Here is a 22172-nt window from a genome sequence, read left to right as displayed (position 1 = left end):
TTTTTTAATCTAGAGGCAGGCTAGGCAGCTGTTTTGCCAACATGACATAATAAAAGCATACAGATGGCTGTATGGGAATGAGACTCTTTATTTCTTAGCAAAAAGAGACACCAAATATGCTAGCCTTGTCAGACCTCAGGGTTCAAGGCAGTCTTCTTCTCTTATGAGTTGGGGAGAAGAGAGAAGACACCTAGAAATCTAAGCAACCTTCTCCCCCCAAAATAGGAAAGGAAAAAAGAATACTATCAGCAATGGTTTTTAGTTAATTCTTTACTAGAATTGTTAAAAATGTGTATTTATACTAAAGCTAATAAACTTAATAGTAATAAATATCCTTGGAGGGGTAAGTGACAATGGTAGCTTTGAAAGTTTTACAGTGGTCAGTTTTGAGAATAGTCATTTACTGGGAAAGTGGCCAGGACAGTCCCAGGGAGAATTCTGTAGCATGGTAGTGCTGTAGACATGCTGCTGTTTTTGCTTGACTATTTTGCTTTGTCTGGGATTCTAAACTCACAATACTTCTCAAGCTAGTTCCTTTGGGTTTCCCATGGAACTGAGGGTTTGGAGATTTTAAACCTACCTTAGCTTGCCCTCCTAGTTAGAAAACCTTTTGGTGGTTAAAAGACAGGTGTGATATTGTTTGATGATACTTCCAAACACTCTACAGATCCCAGAGCATTTTCAGACATTTGTTTTAGGAATGCATCTTAGGATTCATCCAGGAAGATGGATTATTTTCTTTCATCACTGGGTCAGGCACTCATTCATAAACCAAACTCTGGCTCTTTGCTTTTCAGGGCTGCATCCCAGTATTTTATCCTAGGATACATTATCGGTGGAGTACATGGGGACATTTGTCCCAGTAAGATATTGTTCAACACATTAAAGATGATTAAGATCACTCATCCTTGAAAGCTTACTAATGTTTAGAAATCTGCATTGTTAAAAATGAAATGTCAGAATAAAATGATGATAGTCACAGATTTAAAATAAGACTAATTAGCTTACTGGGCAAGAATTGCATATGACATAGTTTTTTTAATTGTTAAAACAGTTTATTATTGGGAGAAACATGGGCTTATAAAAGTAAAACCAGGTCAATTATACTATTAGTTATATATATATATATGGTTCTGAAATTTCTTTGTAGAGGACAGAAAAAGAAAACACTTTTATTATACAGTTGTATGATTTTTTTTCTATTTTTCATAAACTAGAAGAAACATAAAATTCAACAAAGTGCAAATGTATCTCCACTGAAATTAAGCTTTAGATGTACACTCAACTAGTGAGTAACTAATAAAAAGTACATCTGTGTTGTTCAACTAACTAGTTAGTATTTCATGGTAAGGAATTTTCTAAAGCATAATGTGTACTAGATAACTTGTTCCCTAGCTTTGAGAAAAATCTATATGTTAAGTGTTGTTTATACTGAAAATAGTCCATAAATTTTTTCATTTTGTTTCCCAGAAAGTATTTCCATTATAACTACAAATTACTCAGACATGTTATTTTAATTTGACATGCATTTAAAACATAAAATAATTGAAATTTCAGAAAAAAATAAAATTATTTTCAATGTTTTTCCTTCTTGAGATTGATTTTGGGACTCTTAAAATAAGAATATTAATCAATTTTAAGCATTTTAGTATTTAGTTAATCCATGAAAATCAAACACCTTTGGATTTAGGTTTTAATTCCTCTTATTACTAGATTCATAATTCAATGAGAAAAAATTCCATTTTTAGCCTATGATGGGGGAGAATTGGTGACTGAAAATTAAGTAGATGATAAATGATAGGTCTGAATTCTCTAGTCATTTATGAGCTATTAGACAGTTTTACCTCGCTGAGCTATATATTTACAGCAATCCGCAAAGCCACCCATAGCAGCATAATGAAGTGGTGTGTTCCCATCCATTCCAATCAACCCCATGTCTCCATTGTAGGCAAAGAGAAGCTTCAATATCTAAAAAATAAACAAGGAGTGGAAAAATAGGAATGCTCATTTACTACAAGAAGATTGGCAGCTAGACCTGTGTTATCCAATCTATTGTCTATTACCACATGTGGCTGTTGAAAATTCAAACTGAAATGAATTTTCAAAGTTCAATTCTTTAGCTTCTTAGACACATTTAAAGTGCTGAAAAGCCACCTATGGGCTAACGAGCTGCTGAAGTATAGAAGGTTTTCATCATTGCAAAAAGGTCTATCAAGCTGCCTTGTTGCAGATGACAGAAACAGCCAGGCACCAGTAGCTATCAGAGGCATAACACAGCATTGTTCTAGGTGGCAGGTGTGTTAAGTGTTATAGTCAACTACATAGAAAAATAAATTACTGGTAATATTCATTGAATAAGTTAGCAAATATATATATATATATATGTATATATATATATATATATATATATATATATATATATATATATATATATATATACAAGTTAGCAAATGCATAAAACTGTAAAGAGCTAGGATACGTGGTCAGAGTTAAAGTTTTACATTTGGAAAAATTAAGGTAAAACAATGTAATAAACTTAGAAAAAATGCCTGTCTTAGTGTAACCCACATGAAGGAGAGAGAAAAGAAAGAAGTCTTTAACAGTCAAATTTAAATCAAATAGCAATTATTACATCAAAAAAGCCTCCTTTGGCAGCAAAATGAGCAGCATGATGTCTATCATTGTCAAATGTATTCACTTCACCTCCTCTTTCCAATATGCCTCGAACTATGTCCACCACCCCTTCTCTTGATGCTTCCATCAAAGCCGTGCGCCCTGTGGACTGGACATGAAAGAGATGAAATGCTATTTTTATTTTGATGCATGAACCATGGTCAATACAAACATGGATTGAATTCACTGGATCTTGGTTTTATGCTAAGACATTTAATGGTCTACATTTTTATTGGTTTCACCTAAAAAGGAGGAAGAATTCAGTCAGTACTGTGTATGACTATGTGAAATGGAATTTTAAAGCTAGAGTCAAGGTTGCTCTGCATACCCCAGTAAGAGTGTCATGCAATCAAAGCATATTTCTATATAGAAAGAAGAGTAAAAAATGAAGAGGGTGGACAGCATGTTAAAATTAGGCAGCATTTGTGTTCCAATGAGAAAAAAAATTTATTTCTGAATGTCTGGAAATGATAATTACAAAACCTGAAAACCCCAAATTAGCCAGCTCAGGAGAGGAATCAAGATATGTATATGAGAGGCAACAGAATTTTCTTTTTTTGGAGATACATTTTATCAGGTGCCAATGACACTCTTTCTATTTGCTATAAAGATATTTTAACAATATGAATACTTAGGACCAATTTACCAACACAATTAGCGAATAAAATATAGAATGGCAGGGACGTAAAGACAATGAAGTGCATCATCTTCAGCACTTTGTATAGAGATGAACAAGCTAACAGGAAAATTTTACCATGTCTCCCCCACCAAAACCATCCCTGCCTTTTTTCCTATTTGTTTTGTTTTGACATAGGGTCTCCCTATGTAGCCCTGGCTGGTCTAGTATGTGTAGACCAAGCTGAGGTCTGCCTGCCTCTGCCTTTCAAGTGCTAGAACTAAAGACATACACCACCATGATGGGCCCCAATTTTACCACGATTAGGTGCAAAACAAAATAAAACAAACAACTCCCTTCAACAACAAACCCAAACACTTGACTGTGTAATATAGTAGAATAAAGAAATATTAACCACAGGGATAGTCATACTGAGTTGATAGCATTAGGATTGGCTCCTTTTTCCAAAAATGTCAGGCATATATCCTTCACATCATGTGCTTCTTCACAAGCTCTGAGGAACACTGGCTTTCCTTCGTAGGTGATGTTGTTGACATCTGCACCATGATCCAAGGCAATCAGTGCACAGCGATAATGCCGCTTTGTGGGTAAAATGCAGTAAAACAAAACACCTATAGAAAAACGGTTCCACAATGAGAATTCCTTGTCCAGTGCCAAGTGGCCAGTCCTGAACACATAATACATACATGTGACATTATATGGACTCCACAGGTTGTATTTAGTAATATACTTATACATATGCATATATATACATACATGCATACACTAATAACTAATGAATGAAAAAAGAGGCCATACGTTTGAAGGAGAGTGGGGAAATGGTAGAAGGGAGGGTTTGGAGGGAGAAAGGGGAAAGGAGAAACATTGTAATTAAATTAAATTAAAATCTTAAAAGGAAAAAGAAATTATTAAAAATCTATATATATTTGAATCTGGCAAAAAAGTAGGAGAATTAAAAAGTCCATAAGATGTGTCTTTGACAGGGTTAGAAAACATTTACAACTAAATCTTACAGGACTTGAGCTAGGGAAGAATTGGAGCACTGATATGTGTGTCCTTGTTGGCCCTGGGATTTGACAATTTGTGGTCCATAACCCATGTGACCTTTCAGCTCTCCAGGGCTGTGTGAGCTAGGAAGTTTCTTGGGTATGATGAGTTCCATTTGAACCCATGGTTATAGAGAGTAGGCTCTGCATTTCATAGCAGTAAGAAGAAAAACCAAAGCCACTCTACCATCATGATAAATCACTTTGTTCCACCAGAAAGAGGAAAATGTTATATCTTCACACCTGGGACCTCTAACACACTCTATATCAACTACTCTATGCCAAAAGTGTACTATATACCAGATACTGTTACAATTCTGACAGAGTGGTGGTAAGCAAGTTGTAGACAAATAAAAGTTAAACTCCAAACAGACTTTGTAATGAGCTTGCCCCCAAAAGAAGCTTCCTTCATTCAAAAATGAACAATAGCCCCAAGCAAACAAGTATGTGAACTATGAAAAAGACAACATAAGTAAGATAGGGAAATGGATAATAAAAGCAGGTAAAGGGACATTCTCAAAAGACCACATTAATGAAAATGATTGGCTAGCCTCTTTTTAATATTAGCAAAGAAACTAAAAATAACGCATAATTAATGCAAGGACAAACACCAAAAAAGACTGAAGAGACTAGAAGACAGACAGAAAGAAAAGATAGGATTGAGCCAGCAGGACTCAAGGAAAGACGTTAATGACTGAAAGTCACATTAGAAATAGGGAAGAGAAGAACAGAGCCTGCACCAACTGTGGTCAAAGGCAGAGAAAAGTCACAAAAATGTAAGCGGTAACTCAAAGAGAAGCAAAGACGACTTGACTTGTATTTTAATAACAAAAGACAACACATGTCGGAAAAACATATCACAGAGCTACAATGATAATTTTGTGAATGAGAAACATGAATCTGAAGATCAGACGGGAACACTGAACTTCAGAAAACGTGCTTAAGAACAATGAACATGAGGTAAAGCCAAGTGAAGAAAGTGTCATATGGGTAAAAACTCAACTCCTGTCTAATATGAATCCAGGCTATTTCCAAGACTTTCTATGGTGGCATTGCAAGCAAGAAGATCTTTTAAAAAGGGAAAAGAAAATACAAAAATTTTATATCTAGTCAAGCTGCTGATCATATGCAAAGCCAACACACACATGACTAAGGATGTAAGAAATCAGTGAGAGAAGTCCAAATGAGTGGGTTCAAGTACCTCATTTAAATTCCGGGTTTACCCATAGGTCTACATGTGCGTAAGAGTCTCTGCCATCTCTTCAATCATAGAAATAAAGCTAAATTGCTGAAGGAATTCTAGGTACAGATAGATAATTTCATTATAATGTAGAAATTATGTAACAAAAATTTGGAAGGGGGAGGGAAGAATAAATAATATAAGCATATGATATTTCTCCATCTTCTGCTGGAAATCATGATACTTAAAGAATATAAGGAGATAAAGGAAACAAAGTATTAATTGAGAGGATGAAGGGATTCATTGGAGAGCTAAGTGATTATAACTGACCATATAAATGAGTGGTGGAGGGTTCTTATAGCAACATGATTCTTCACAAATAGAATCAATGGATAACAGCAGTAGAAGATAACAACTAACAGTTTCAAGGTTGCAGAAAGCTAGCAAGTTAGCCATTAAGAAAACTAAAAAAAACTATTAGTTTTATAAAAATAAAGAAAAAACCCTAGAACATAAAACACATAGGAAAATACTTTTGTATATATACACACATACTATAACTTCGTAATATAAAATAAAATGACAGTTCTGAAACCTAATTTATGGACACTTAGACACATACAGAGTAGATAAAAATTACACTATTGAAAGTGAAGTTATATACAGAATAAAGCCCTAAATATACTTCATATAAGATGACACACCTAAAATAGGATTACTCAGAAATTTGGAAAAACAAAGATGAAACTAAAAATGTAGTTCAAAGATAAAGGACTTGTCTAGCTACCCTGGGTTTTATCTCCAAACTACAGAAGAATTTAGAAAGAAGGAACGGAGGAAGTTGAAGGGGGAGGGAAGGAAGGAGGGAAGAATGGATACCTGGATGGAGAGTCAAAGACATAGTTAAAAACAGAAAATCAAAATTTTCTAATATATACAAAAAAATATACAGAAAGTAAGACCTGAGCCAGAGGGTCAGGGAGTTTGCTGTGGTACTGTGATAGTCTCTTAGTGATATCAGCAGCTACACCCATAAAATCACCAATACGACTGCCCAAACATGAGCTTAACCAGAAAAACACCAATGGGCATGCCAAAGACGATGGGGAAAAGCCCATAAGGCCTCAACCCTACACAAAGAACTACAGGCGACTGAGGAAAGTTGTAAGCAGGAGAGATGGCTTTGCTCAGAGAAGAGTACACCAATTGGTTGTCCAGTGCCAAATGGTCAGCCCTTAAAACATACACACAAGTAACAGTATATGAACTGAACAGACTATATTCTGGAATATACATGTAGAGACATACACACATACGCATGCAATAACAATGAGTGAAGAAAGAAGCCATGAATTTGAAGGAGAGTCAGAATGGATATATGGGATGGTTTGGGGGGAAGAAATGGAAGGGAGAAATATTGTAAATACATTATAATCTCAAGAATAAAATACAACTTAAAAAGGAAGTCAGAGCTGATTAAAACAACATAACAGAGAACCAAACCAAATCAAACTTTGAATGTAATACTAAAATTTCTTACAGAACCCTAAGGTGCTTGTGAAGTGCATATTTTGCAGTAGCCTTTGTAACTCATAGTTCAAAGCCGACAGCCTTTGTCATAGCCTTTTAATGACCATTTAAATACTCTGTTTTCTTGTCCTGTAGAAATACCATGCAGCCAGTCAAACTTCAAGCACCAGGAAGCAGGATGTTAATATCAGAGATTATCCTGGAATAAATAAAGCGGTGGCCCCCTAGCTGAGACTGTGCAAGCCAAATAAGGCTCCCTCAGAGAGAGAAGACAGGGGCCTTGTGTTAATAATGAATCAACTTACAAGGTTACATTTCTTTTAATTCATATTTTGTTTCTCCCCATGTTACTTATATTGTTTTTCCCATATGTTCATATTTCCCAGTCCTTTATTAACTTAGTACTAATTTGAATGAGTATAGATGTTACCCATATGGCTGTTGTATTTGCTACAAATATTTATTTGACCTTGTTCCCAATTTTACTCTTTAGAATTTTATGTTATATAATGTCTCATTCTGATATACATCTGACTTATATATCTTGTTTCCAAATGAAGAAAATAAACTTTTCTTCATTACAATGCTTTTCAGTTTATTCTACACAACATAAAGTATGTTTGATGCCATGTGGAACGACTGCTTCACAGTCAAATACACACGCAAAATTATTTTGACTTTGTCCCCACAGGAACAAAAGAAGATGCCTCAATTTGTTTTATTCAATGGTTATCTAATGAATTCAGTAGTGGGACCAATTTTACATGTGTCATTTTTAACATCCCTGTGATTCCGTAGTTCACAGAAGGCACCTCAGGAAACGGCATTCTATGGAACTTTGGGGTAGGCAGGTTCTCACCGTGTAGCACTGGCTCAACAGGGGCTCACTGTGTAGGACAGCCAGGCTGGCCTGAAGCTCACTATATAGACCAGGTTGTCCTCAAACCGCTGTGATCCTTTTGCCTCTGCTTCCTAGTTGTGGAGATGATAGGCATGGACCACCATTCAACCATTATCTGAAGCTCGAACAGTTGTGCTTTCAGTATTTAAAAACTTAAACTGTATTTGACCTCTAAAGGTATCTGAAGTTTATTTTGCTATGTGGCTCTATTGAAAGCCATATATCAAATATCAAGTTGGCAGTGAGTGATGAAATAAATTTTCCTTCTGTCAGAAAATATTAACAATGTAAAATGGGATTCATTTCTTCAGTGTAGATTAGTGTCAATGAGTTTGTAGTTGTGGCAATCTTTTGGGACAACTGACGCAATCTACCATTTTATATTGAGTCTGTTTGTAATTATTTTGTTAATTTTCACGAGGTTGGCTCAACTATGACCTGGACTTCAACTAAGCAAAAATCCTCAGACCATGTTTTGAGACAGATAGCTTGTCAGTGGAATTATACATGTAATGATTCTCAACAGCCAGGTGTAATATTTCAAGTTACATTTCCAAGTGTATTAAAAATTGTCCTTACAAACTTGGCATTTAAGCAAAATCTATCATAGTTTTCTCAGGATCTCAAATGCAGTCCTTTCTAACCTGGAAACCAGACAGGACAAAATCCACCTAAAGTCCTAAGTCTAACACCATCATGTTCTAAAATGTAAGAAATGCTTCTATCTAAACAAGATTTTACCCTTCACTATAGATGGTTATAATACTGGCTGCACGTGTTAAGTTGGAAGCTGTCCTCACTTGAAAGACTCTGCCAAGCCAGACATGGAGGTCCCTACCTGAAATTTCACTGTCTGAGAGCTTCAGGCAAGATGATAGAATTCAAGGTTAGTCTGAGCTGAGAGCAGTCTCAAAAATTAAACAAAAAGTATAATAAAAGAAACTATCAAATATAGATCAACCTAGTTGCTTTTAAATGAGTGGCTTTCAGAACTCATTTCCATATGATATTCCTAAAGTGTTTCAGGTTATGAAGAAGCCATACATTTGGGTACAGCAATGGGAACTGAATCTTTTACTTAAGATCTTATTTCACATCTAAAGCTAGGAAACTTTCTTAATTTCTGGCTACAAAGTGAACATGTTCTGCTGGACAGAATGCTGGAGCTTTACCTTTTCCTTCATTATCAACTATCGTCATATCTGCTTTGGCTTTGGCTAAGATTTCCATTGATAGCTCATGGCCCAGCTCTGCAGCTCTCATTGTCGGCGTGCAGCCCATGTGGTCTTGCACATCAGGGTGAGCGCCAAGTCCAAGGAGAAAGCTAACCATGTCAATGTCATTGGAAACTGAGGCTAAGTGGAGAGCACTAAGTCCATCAACAGGTTCAGTGAAGTTGATTAGCTCAGGGTATCCAAGTCTGGTCAGCTTCTCTATCTGCTTCTTGTCTTTGTTGCGAACACACTGAAGAACTCTGTAGATCTGTAAGTTCTCAAGTCTCTTGTCTGCTAAAGCCATGTCAGACGTTCACTTTTTAATAATGCTTTCTGGACTAAGACGAAAACTATAGAGCAAAAAGGGAAAACAAAGAAAGGTTAACTGTTACTGTTATTTTATTAAATTACAGTATTTTAAAGCTCAAAAAATGAGATTTTTAAGTATTATAATTTAGTCCAACCACTTCTAGAAAATATACATAACTTAAAAAATGCAGCTTGTAAAACATTAAAATACTTCAGTTTTCCCAGAGTAATTAGTTCTAGTTTGTGTGGTGGTTCCCTTGTTGTCACACATAACGTCTCCTCGTTGCCATAGTGTTTACATTTGCCATGAAGAAAGTGAAGTTAACTGAATTGCCAACACGAGGATATGGGTTCCCATCTGTGGCTCACACCAGTATTTCCCCTACACTGAAAGTGTACACATAGTTTAGTCATGTTCATGAAAAACCTGAGTCTATCGGGCTGTGTGAGGCGCCAAAGGTAGGAGGGTACAGAAGGCATGAGTGGTCACAGACAAGCATTGGAGAAACCAGGACTGTTTATCATGCAGGGTTGCCTCCTCAAAGGAGACAATTTAATAGCTGTTTTCCACCCAGAAGGCTTGGAGTGGATGTTGTTAATTACCTGGTGACTTTGCTATTTGTAGAGCCAGACATTACCCAAATCCTCTGGAATGTTTATCCCGGACTCTTCTTTCCCTAGACCTTACCTTTAGCTTTGTTTCTCAGTCAAGAGAACCCATCCTTAGGGGAGATGTCACATGTACTTTATAGCCTTCTGACCTCTATAGTATCTCCTTCAGAGACCACAACAGATCTTCGGCCTTAAGCTATAGAACCCATCTTCATTGTAGAGATCACATGTACTTTGCAAAAGAATTTTAATATAGTCATGCCTTAAGCTTTATTGTGCACATGGGATTGGGGATAATTGTTACCAGGGAACTTTTTTCCAAAATTGTACTGGATTTAAATATGTCTAAAATAAACTGACCTGGTATCAGACTCCAGAAGTTTTGACCCTGCACTAAGTAAGTCGTGGTGACCCAGGTTTCATTTTTACCTCACCCAGAACATTTCACTGCCAGACACGACACTTGCTGAGACCCCTGTAGGAGGGATGATTCTTACATCATCTTAAGTTTGGTTAAGGCAGCTATGTGGAGGAGAGACAACTACAATTTTCATAAGTAACATCAGTGTTAAATTGAGCACTCTAATGTGTAATTTCACCTCCTTAGAAAAATTATCAAGCTTTTCTAGAAAAATAATCATTTGATTGAATAGTAGGCCTTGATTATAGATATGCTTAGCTTGCTCATTTCTTTCCTGGAAAAAAAAACACCCATTACCATATGAGGAACTAATTTTAAGTAGGGGCTGTCGTTCTGCCCCTAGTCAAGTCCCAGTGCAGTGAACCATCTATTTCCAGGTGTACTGAATTGCTTAACTGTATACACCTAGGTGATGCTGGCCAATCAGCATCCTGAGGGCTTTCTCTAGCAGAACTATGTAGAAAGACTGTCACTACTGAAGCTACCAAGCAGTGGGTTTTGCCACTGGGGCTATTGCAGAAAGCATACATTCAAATGATGAGGACAAATTGATAGCAAGAGCTGTTCCCTGGGCCTCACTGTGTCAGAAGTCCACCCCACCTGCATCTTATATCAAAAGCTGCATGAGAAAATCTATCTCCCTTCTTCTGTATGTCTTATCTTGACACCAGGCAGCTAGTCGTATGTCTTACTGCTTCCACAACAACCCCTACATTCCATTCTCTATTTAACACCTACACTGGAGATTTTCTATTTTACTACAAAATCAGCAAGTATACACCTTCTTTTCCCCCACCACAATCTGCTACTTCAGCTACATGTTCTAGGGTAGTGAAGTGTACCATGTGATGCTTCGTTCCTCCTTCATGTCTCCATAGGCAACCAGGCTAGGCCCTGTTTCCTGTTTCTTCCTTCATCACTGCCCATTCCTCTACTGTATTCTTTCCTGGCTCTTTTTTATGACATCTCATTGTTGGAGTGTCTTGATAGGGCACAGGGCCCTTTTTTTATCCTTGGGAACTCTGTGACTAGTGCAATCTCTTGACCTTTTTCTCAATTTTCAGCTTTTGATTCTTCACTCTCAGGTTTATGTAGCTCCCATGAGCTCTCCCCAGAGTGACAGAAACTATTACCCATCTGTATCTGATGGGCTTCACTGACATGTCATAGCCAGGGGCCAATTGCTAGATTCTGGGAGAGAAGGAACATTTCTCTTTCAGGTTGTGACCCTTGGTAAGTTGTCTATGCTCCAGCAGACGGCCGTATACTCATGCATATACAGCAACACTAACTGGACAAAGTGGAATACTAAGAAATAAAATAAAGAAGATGACATGAAGGGAGACATGTTGGGGGATATCTAGGGGTAACTGAAGCGGGGAAATGGAGGGTGGATAGTCATAATATATTCTGTATATGTATGAAATTCCCAAAGAAGAAATTACTTTTACAAAGAAATGTGGCCATTGCAGAATGTATAATACTACCTTGACCTTCTCCACTTCTTCCCATTTCTGATAATGGTACCAACAGCCATAACATACTCAGATTAAACCACTAGAGTTACGTCTCATTGTTTTTCTTCTTCATATACAACCCCACTCAACACCTAACAGCAAATCTCATGACCTCTGCCACCAGTGTATATCTTGACATCGACCCTGCACTAGTGTCCTAAGCCAAATCATTGCCAGACTTCCACCTTGTCTAAGTACTTCTCTAACAGATCTATACGTTCCATTCTTTAGACAACTTAAAGAAAAAAGTCCTTTTAAAATGTAGATCAGATAAAATCATAACACGCTTTTGACACCAAAAGTTTTAGGATGATTTTCTAAAAATGCAAATTGTGTGTTCAATGCCCAAACACTCACCACCTAGGGGCTACCAATAAGATTACCAATACTTGATTGATTTCATATCTACCCATCCCTTTATCCACTGATTAAGCTCAGTTTTTGATGCAATTCGAAGTAAAGTGCAGACACATTCTAATATTCTAATATACATACCCTGAACTTGAATCTATTATGTATTTGTAGTCCTTCTCACATTTTGGCTATATAATGAAATGAGCAAATATTAAATTTGCCAGCCTGATCTACAGAGTAAATTCCAGGACAGCCAGTGCTACACAGAGAAACTCTGTCTTGAGAGAAAAAAAAAAAAAGAAGAGAGAAATATATTTAATTTGTGTGTCTTTTCCATTAGAATCTGGTCATCATGGAACATAAGATTTATAATACTGTTATTTCTCTATGCCCTAGAACCTGAATTACAGGAGGTATTTAATGAGTACTTTCTCAATGCTTAACAGCTTCAAGTTAAAAGAACTGAAGAGGAAGCATGAAAGAAAACACCCAGGGTTCTGGTTTGAGCCACTAGATACCTGTATCTGAAATGGGCTGCTCATGGTGGGCTCCACATTGGTCAGGCAGAGTAGAGAGCCCTTCGGCATACTGAAAGGATAGACAAGCTGATATCCACTTTCGAGACGTCAGGGGAGATGTCTGATCCAGGTCCGCGGTGGGTTATGAGGTGTTCAGCAGTTACAGGGCAGCTGAAATGGAGTCAAGAGCAACCATCAATACCAAATCCAGAAGGCCAAGCCGTTTCTTGTCCTCACTCTTCTGCCCTTCTCCCCTTTCCTGCTGAGATATCAGCCACCATATAACTGAGAAACGGACGTCCTGCTTCCTTCCGGTAGGCCTTCTCTCCCCTTCTAGTCTATCTCTAAGATATGGTGGACTAGGAAACCAGAAAATGGAGTTTGTTTAAACTTTTGTACAAACAGACTTTGAGTAAACCCTGGGTCCATCACCCATCTGCCTTTCCAGCATGGCTTACTGACACACATTTCAGATGTATTCATAACTCACTTGTGGAGTAGTGTTATACTACACATATAGACACATACGTATGGAATAAGACAAAATACTGCTAGTTTATTGATTATACTGAATCAAACCTGCTTTATTTGTGAGGACAGGGACTCCACAGTCAGACACTTTGATATTGTCTGATTCCATTCATTAAATGAAAAAATATTCCCCGCAAACACAAACCACAAAAAACTGACATCATGATTCAATCAAGCTCTGATAATGGGTTCAGCAGGTCCCTAGTCAGTCTCTGGGCTGGAAGACAGTGGCATGTAATTACAGTGTCTTGTCTTGAGTCCTTTATTTGGAGTTTGAATATTCTTAAATTATATAAAATACCCACCCCCTTTCCATTCCTCCCTTCTCCTGTATGCTTTCAGATGATTTTTCAGAAACATTTTCTTCTCATGGGGAGATGCAGAGACCTTTAAATTCTCCACAAGGTCCACAGTATGGGTGGTGCATTAGAAAAATGGATGAAGCCACACTTGACAGAGGAGCGTAGGAGAGGGGAATCTACTCTTCTGCATCCGTTTCACCCATTGGTTGCATACTTGGACAGGTTAACTAGACTAGTCTGTTTTCAGTGACTTCATCTGTGAACTGGGGATACACAAAAGTTGTCACTTTTGGGGGCTAACTCAAAAGGAAATGTGAATTCTTGCAAAATACTTAGACAAGTCCTTCAGGGCAGGCTGGCTACAAATAATCACCAACTCTGTGGGTTTTGTTTCAGCCCACCCATAGACAACGGTGTACATTTGTGGGTTTTTCTCCGTTGCCTTCAGTTTTGAATCCCAGAAAAATCCAGGAATGAGAAGGGCAAGTAGAGATGTCATTTCACAGCAAAGGGTAGGGTATCAATCTCACCTTCTCGTCCTAGAGGCAATCAGAAGCGGGATCTCTCAGAGTAACTGCGTCCCTGGTCTTGTGAGGGCCTCGGGCCCCTGTTCTCTGTCGCCTGGGACTGGCCCGAGCCAAGGCCTTAGGCCCCAGTATTGAATGGTGTCCCTTCGGGCAGAGCAGGCCAGCCTGCGCGCAGGCAGCAGCCAAGAGTGTGTGTGTGTGTCCGCCAGCGTGCGACCAGGTGATCATAGGGGGCGAGCTGCAGCCGCCAGGCTGGGCCCACTGTGAGCTTCACCCACGCAGCCTGCTGCCAGGGCAACCACTCAGGTACGCCACAGGGTGGAGCTTGCCCTAGGCCCCGCCCACCGTGGGCGGCAGAGGTGGTTTAGCTCCAGCTAGGATGCTCCTAAACCTGAATCCCGGGGGTGGGGCACCAGGACTGCACCCTTCCATTCTGTTCGCCCACCTCCTGCCCTCAGTCAACAAATAGAAAAGTGAAGCTGCGTGTGGTAAATAGTAATAATTAAATACACAATAGTTTACTGAGTAATATTAAGTAAAAGTGAAAAATGCAAACAAACGAAAAATGATTTTTTTGCTCATACATTCCTAAAACTATTTATACACAAATGGAAATAACTTTATTTCAGAGCGCCCTCCCCCGCCCCCGCCACGCACACACACCATTTTGGAGGCAAATTTTGAAACTTTGTTTAAGGTGAATGAAAAACCTATATTTAAAAAAATATATATTTGTTTTTATTTTATGTGCATGAGTGTTTTCCTGTGGGCCTATAAGTAACTATGTGTGGACAGTGCCTGCAGAGGTCAGAACAGCGTGAAGCATTTCCTGGAACTGGAGCTACAAAAGGCTGTGAGTCGCCATGTGGGTGCCGGGAACCAAGCTCACCGGTCTTCTGCAAGAACAGTAAGGTGCTCTTAACCACTGACTCATAACTCCAGCCCAAACTTTCATGGTTAAAATTAAATAATTTGGCCGGGCGGTGGTGGCGCACGCCTTTAATCCCAGCACTTGGGAGGCAGAGCCAGGCGGATCTCTGTGAGTTCGAGGCCAGCCTGGACTACCAAGTGAGTTCCAGGAAAGGCGCAAAGCTATACAGAGAAACCCTGTCTCGAAAAAAAAAAATTAAATAATTTGAAGAAGTTTCTAAAGTCTAATAGTTCCTGATACCCAACCCTTCTTATCTACCACAGAAATACTGCTTTAAGGACTATTTCACACAAAAATACTAAATGATATACAGATAGTATGATAGTATGAAGAACATGAAGTGCAACGTGACTAAGGAAAAAGAAAACTGGGAAAAGGAATGAAAAAGAAAGGAAGAGAGGAAGGAGTAGAGAGTCAAAGGCAGGAATATAAAAATCAGGTTTTACCACTGGTCACCTCTGTGTTTCTTCCTGATACTGTACCCTCCTGCCCTTTGAACTTTATATTTAATGTTCCCTAGCATCCAGGACTGTGTTGCTTCCTGTGAATGGTTCCCTGAATCATGGTGTTTAGAATGGAATCACGTGTTTATAAATTGTAATGAAATGGAGAAAATAGCTGCTATGGTGTGTATGCTTGTATCTGTGACTCCTGTGCTCTTTAAGGGCCCGAGGCTGGAGTCCAGGCCTTATAGCAACTTTAAGGCCAGTTTGAGTTTCATGAGACCCTGTGCCAAGAACAACAACCACTACACACACACACACACACACACACACACACACACACACACACTTTATTTAACAGTTGCATGCTTGTATTATTCCATGCTCCTTTTAAGTCAGCAGTACTATTGGTGGATATTCAGTGTATTTTCAGTATTTGCCATTAAAGCAAAGCTTCTAGGACCATGTATACTCATAGTTTTTAGAAAAGTAAGTGCAAAATTTTCTCTAGGGTGTATGTTAGCAGTGAAACTTCTGGGACATAGATTACATATAATATCAAGAAAATGATAACGTGTTTTTCTTATTTTGGTGACAGTTGATGTCAGTGGTATCCTGGTTTAATTCTGAAATCCATGAAATTGTAAATATGGTACATGTTGGAGGATTCACATTTAGAAGATGGAAGGGAACAGATTAGTAAGTCCATCAGAACTACTGACTGGAAGCTGACAGAATCTAACACTTAGGTTCTACCAACATAAAGTATGAATGTAAAACAGAGCCCTGGCTAAGACGTCCATTAGCCTAACTTGTTCTATCTTTATCTGGTGATGAGTATAATATTTTATCTTTAAATTAAAACTATTTTTAATTTAAATGAAAATAAATACTATATAGTCTCAGACATGTCCCCAAACATTTGGTTAATAAAAGTCTTTTATTGAATTACTTCATACATGTTTATAAAAAGTGTCATTAAATCTCCATAGATAAGCTGCTTTGTTACCAGAAGCTTGGAAATTTTTATTTGTTGGCCTGGAAGGTAAACCTTCAGTAGATAGTCCCTAACCTGTTAGTTAACTTATAAGGCATGCCTGTGGGTGATGGTATATTATTAGAAATAAACCGTGTTGAGTTTTAAATGTATGTTGACATAGGATTGAGGTAAAGCTGTCAAAGGTGTTTTACTGTTGCTGTCTTCTTTTCACAGTTCTTTACAAAACTGTCTGTCTCTTCTAAAGTCCATCCTTGCCTCAAAGCTCCCCCTGTTTCGGGATGTGCCTCTGTGTGATGGCAAAGGCTGCTGTCAGGGCGTCCTGCACAGGGATTTAAAAATGTTTGTTGTACAAGTAAATCACATGTCAATGACAGATACATTGTATCTTTTCAAATGATAAATAAAAACATGTCCAATGATTTTGAAGTCAGAAATAAATTGGTCGACAACATAAAACACCACTTCATTCCTCCATCTGAGGCTCACCTTCGCTTTTAATTGCAGCAATTCTGAGCCATGTCTTGAATGAGGGCTGAAGAATGATTCATTTAGAATATGAGCAATCTGTGCATAATTATATCCAGATCAGAATCTACACTTTCTCTAGCTTAGAGAAAAGCTATTTTAGGATCTCATGAGGGGAATAAATACCTTGGAAGCTCTTGCTGAGCACATTTTTCTCAGCTTGTGTCTTGATTCTTCTGAATAGTCTCATCTATTCCTGAGGCTTTTCTCTTTTTCTGAATTCTGAAATACTTAGATCAAGTAGGATTACTTATCACTTGAAGATGGACAGAATATTCCGGTCTGCATTTCTAAGGGTACACTTTTAATCACAATTCCAAGTTCTTGCACTTACCTATTTGGGGTTTTTACTTACAAGAAAGATTAGTGCTAGTAATTTATAATAGTTTATGCAAGTTTTCAAATGGACTGGCATATGACTGGTGGTTCATTTTATAATTCCTGTAGCTTCTCAGATGATATGGTCATGTCTTTTACTTTCTTGATTATAGGTCAGCTTTTCTCTTTAATCTGAATCACAAAGGCTGTTCTGCTTTATAGAGCCTTCCAAAGAAGGCACTTTTATGACATATCTTTTCCAATGTACTTTGTTGTTTTGAATTTAGCTATTTTCCTTTAATATCTCATAATAGCACCATTCATTTTATATGTTTTTTACTCACTAATTTTAGGCTAGAAACTGTTTTATCTCTAACACACTTTATTAATGTAGGCCCTAAAGGATATATGTTTTTCCTTGAACATATTTTCACTCATGTCTCTTGGTTTTAGTATTAAGTAGTCTTTTAATTGCTTCATAAAGAATTGAAATATTACTGTGCTCTCCTCAATGCCAAGATGGAGTATGTTGCTTAATTTTCAATTAATTAAACTGTTGATCATTTGGAAATAATTTAATTTGCTATATTATGATCAGATAGTGGAACTATTAACTGACTTTAAGAAATAATTCATAAAAGGACATAAAAGTATATTATCTGGGAAATGAAATTAATGCATTTAATCAACTTCATTATATTATTCCATTTTCCTCTGTATTTGACTACTTTTTAAATCTGTTCAATTCATAATATATTAAATCTTCGGTAATAAGAATGTTTTATCACACTCTTCTTTGCTAAGAAGTTTTACTTTATCTGTTGTTGTTTCCAGGCACATCTGAATACCGACTTTGGTCTATTATAGCTCCTCTTCTGTTTTCAGGTAGAGTCATGGTGATGGGCTTCAGTACTCAAGTCTGGCTATTCCAGAAACATTTCTGGTTGTCTGTGTAAATGTGTGGAAAGGTAAAAATTTGTGCTCCCCTGAAAATAGTGATAATATTGTGGTGATGCGGATTATTTATATTATCTCCTAATTCTCCACTGAGAAACACACAGCTCAAATCCCTTCCATTTCACACTCAACACATCTGGTTTCTAATAAGTATAATGTAGTGGAACAGACAGTGAGACATCAAAAATGAGGGCACAAGAGACACGATGGCTTCTAACTCTGGGAATATTGATATGAGGCCAGGGAGGAACTGAAGCCTCCAGCCAACAGCCATGGCCTAGACACCCAGGAAGTAAATCCTTCAGCTGCAGTCTCACTGTTCCATGTCTCCAGTCTGAAGCCACCATCTTGAATCCCAGCAGGAGAAGCCCAGAACCAGCCCCTCTTTGAAAGAAGCTGAGTCCATAGAAACAAGGGAAATGATTTCTGCTGCTTTAAGCCATGAAGTTTGGGTGATAATTTTTTTTAAAGAACAAATGGTAACATATTCACTTCCCTGGAGTATGATGAAGAATTGATTATAGATCATGTATGGAACTGTGCTCTTGGTTTTGCTATCCAATTCAACAACTTACACTGGGAACTTCTCTGTTTTAAAACAACAAACAAACCAGTCTTATCCAGGCTGGCCTAATCCCTAAGTTCATGTGAGCCTCATGACTTAGCCTCCAGAGTAACTGAGATTGCAAGTATGTGTCATCATGTCCCGCCATACTTTTCTTTTGTTCATTTTTAAGCCCTGAACATTTCTGTCTGGATCATTTGTTTGTGACTAGAGGTGTATATCCAGGATTTGCCTCAGATGGGTACTTCAAGGCTAGATTCTCTGAATTCTTGTAATCTGTGAATACGTCTACTTCACTCTGATGAGTATCTTAGTATGTGTTGTTGAACTTTTGGGGTCATGTCCTTTGCCTGAGCACCCTAAATGTTACCTACTACCCACAAAAACTTCCCATTTCCCTTCAGTGTGTAGGTATTTTACTCTTCTTGCTCATTTGGTGAAATTTCCTTTCTATTTTGTATGTAAATGATTGCTTCTTCCTTAACATTTGAAACATTTTCCCTTTGTTATTCTGTTTTTGGAAAATAACCAGGATGTATTTAGGTTAGTGCCTTATTAATTTTGTCTAGAGACCAGGAGCCTCTTTTAGTGTACAGAATTTGGTTTTCAGCTGAGAATACATTTGATTTTAATAATTTGTTTAATTTTTTAATTTTAATTAGTTTCTGTGAGCACGGAGCTCAAAAACTGGCAAGATGGTGCTTTGAAATTTGGGGATCTAAGTTAAAATGTAGATTCTAATTCTGAGGACCTAGAAGGCCAAGAAGATACCTGTTCATACAGGTACGAGTGATGCTGGAGATGTCAGGTTTTTCTTTCTAAGATCATCCCACAGCCCTGGTGATCATAGAGAGACTCCATGAAGATTGGCCATGAAATGCTTGATTTGTCTCTCTCCCATTTCCTATCATGCTGCAGGAAATATAAACAGGATGTGGTCGGGAAGGGGAGAGTGGAGAAGGCAAAGTTCGAGGAAGTTACAGTTTGGCTCTTGTATTCTTCCTAAATACAATCAGGCCACTCAAGGAGAACAGAAGTCTGCACATGTATCTCCAGATAAGAGGCAATTACTATTTATATGTCATGTATTCCAGAACTCAGAGATGGCGACTGCATCTTATCTAAAGACTACCAAAGACAAGAGGCTCCATGCAAGTTTTAAGCCAACAGACAGGATGAGTAAGCAAGGCTAGCCACTTCCAATTTATTCTTTTAACCTCTTAGAGGGACGCAAAAATAGGTTCCCAAGAATTTCAGCATTTCCAAAGGGAATCTCTGAGACTAACTAATAAGTAGAAACTGTGAGCCAGTCTGGCAAGGGAGCAATGGAACAACAGGAGCCTGTAAAGCAAAAACAAAAACAAAAACAAAAAAGAAAAATAAAATAACCACAACAACAAAAACCAAAAAAATCTATTGTTTGTAGGCTTGGATGGGAAGTGCTAGCTCAGGTAAAATAAAGTCTAGAACCGCATGTGCATGAGCTATGTTAAAGCTTGCACATCAGTAATTGTTTAAATGTCTGGTTCTCCCTGCCTGCCCAGTTCCTTGGTAGAACCAACTGTTGACTTCCTCAAAAGAGGACACCATGGTCCAGCTGCTCTACCAACATGCCATCACTGATCATCCATCAGAAAAGTTGATGGGTTCCATGCTAATACTGATATTTCTTGGATTTCATTGATCTGTTAGTTAGGATTCTCTAGGGGAGCAGAATCAATGGGATTAACATACAACAAATTTAGTAACTCAAAATTTAATAAAAATTTAATGTCTGTTAATAAGAATTTAACCATAAAAACAAGAAAACCACACCTGAGAACTGAGAACTCAGTAGTTATTCAGTCCTTGAGGCTGAGTGCTTCAGCAGTGGGAGTAGTCCCACAATGACTGTCTTTTTATGAGGGCAGGCTGTCACTAGTCTCAATCTAATGACAAAAAACTGGAAGGTTCCTGGAGAACTGCTGGTCCCTAGTTCAAGATGAAATTTTGGAAATGCTTGTTCTAATATCATCGACAGAATCATCATCATCACCATCACCATCACCATCATCAGCAGCAGCAGCAACAGCAGCAGTAGAAGCAGGAATAGAGTAGATTAACAGAGTTGTAAGAGGGAAGGTCAGGCAAGCTAATGTTGAGATGATTTTCCTTCTGCCATGCTCCCTTTACTTGGACTGCTATCAGAAGTTGCTGCTCACAGTGGGGTGCATATCATCATCATCACATAACCATCAAAGTGATCAAGATGATTTTTCTGGTGGTCCCCTACTCAGGTGATTCTAATTTGTGGTAAGTGGACATTAAAACCAACCAACATAGTACTCAAATAAGTAATTAGAATTTTTTTCAAGAACATTCTCAGTTCAGTGAAGACTTTTAAATAAATAATATTTAAGCACTATTTTCATACTTCATAAAATCTATCCCCTTTAATGTAATGATTGCTGTTTCCTATCATGTAACTATATTTGATTTTTGTTTAATTTTATATTATTTAAAGCAATGCTTTTGTATCAGAGGCTGCATATAGGTATAACCATGGACTAGGAACTTATTGATTTTTTTTATTTACTTTTTCATAAGCAAAGCTATACCAAATGCTGTTAAATTAGCCTGCTATTTTAATAACATGGAGAGAAAATCCTAGCATAGACTATATATTGCAAGTTAAAACTTTTAATTCTTTCAAAACCAAGGGAAATGGAAGCTATAAAAAATGAGGATTAGTTATTGAAAAGATGACCATAGTTCCATGATTTGACTGGAATAATCTAGGTCACACCCCATTAGGAAGTGTGCAAGCATCTTCTGGCCCTGAGATGAAACCTCTCAGCACAATAGTCTGCCAGCCCAAACTAAGCAGAGGAAATCCCAAGAACTTGTGTTTTAGTGAACTTGAGTTAACTGAACATCCCATATTTTAAGCAATTTATTTTATTTTACAATATAATTTAGTTCTACATATCAGCCACGGATTCCCTTGTTCTCCCCCTCCCACCCTCCCTCCTCTTTCCCCCCCAGCCCACCCCCCATTCCCACCTCCTCCAGGGCAAAGCCTTCCCCGAGGATTGAGATCAACCTGGCAGACTCAGTCCAGGCAGGTCCAGTCCCCTCCTCCCAGGCTGAGCCAAGTGTCCCTGCATAAGCCCCAGGTTTCA

At 37.9% G+C, this 22172-nt stretch overlaps 1 protein-coding gene and 1 long non-coding RNA gene across 7 annotated transcripts in view; one reads left to right on the top strand and one right to left on the bottom strand.

Annotated features, from left to right (window-relative positions):
* Nucleotides 1–14564, bottom strand: part of Ankef1 (ankyrin repeat and EF-hand domain containing 1) — a 37340-nt gene extending 22776 nt beyond the window's left edge. For 3 of the 5 annotated variants that reach the window (XM_059261503.1, XM_059261504.1, XM_059261502.1), the window contains exons 1-6: nucleotides 14276–14564; nucleotides 12913–13083; nucleotides 9140–9531; nucleotides 3722–3921; nucleotides 2633–2782; nucleotides 1845–1968 (exon numbers count right to left, since the gene is read on the bottom strand). In XM_059261503.1, the coding sequence (XP_059117486.1) occupies nucleotides 1845–1968; nucleotides 2633–2782; nucleotides 3722–3921; nucleotides 9140–9485 (820 nt within the window). In that variant the 5' untranslated portion in view covers nucleotides 9486–9531; nucleotides 12913–13083; nucleotides 14276–14564. Of the gene's footprint in view, nucleotides 1–1844; nucleotides 1969–2632; nucleotides 2783–3704; nucleotides 3922–9139; nucleotides 9532–12912; nucleotides 13084–14275 lie in introns of those variants that run through there. The other 2 variants (XM_059261505.1, XM_059261506.1) reach the window with 2 other exon arrangements.
* A 25-nt stretch (nucleotides 14565–14589) lies between these two features.
* The window catches only part of LOC131909709 (uncharacterized), a 50435-nt gene continuing 42852 nt past the window's right edge, over nucleotides 14590–22172 (top strand). Inside the window, exons 1-2 of one of the 2 annotated variants that reach the window (XR_009378905.1) lie at nucleotides 14590–14760; nucleotides 18375–18457. This is a non-coding gene — a long non-coding RNA (uncharacterized LOC131909709). The remainder of the gene's footprint in view (nucleotides 14761–18374; nucleotides 18458–22172) is intronic. The other variant, XR_009378904.1, reaches the window with a different exon arrangement.

This window comes from Peromyscus eremicus, chromosome 4 (genome assembly GCF_949786415.1).
Source record: "Peromyscus eremicus chromosome 4, PerEre_H2_v1, whole genome shotgun sequence".
Taxonomy (NCBI): domain Eukaryota; kingdom Metazoa; phylum Chordata; class Mammalia; order Rodentia; family Cricetidae; genus Peromyscus; species Peromyscus eremicus.
The sequence above is the reverse complement of the archived record's forward strand: the minus strand, read 5'-3'. Positions and strand labels throughout refer to the sequence as shown.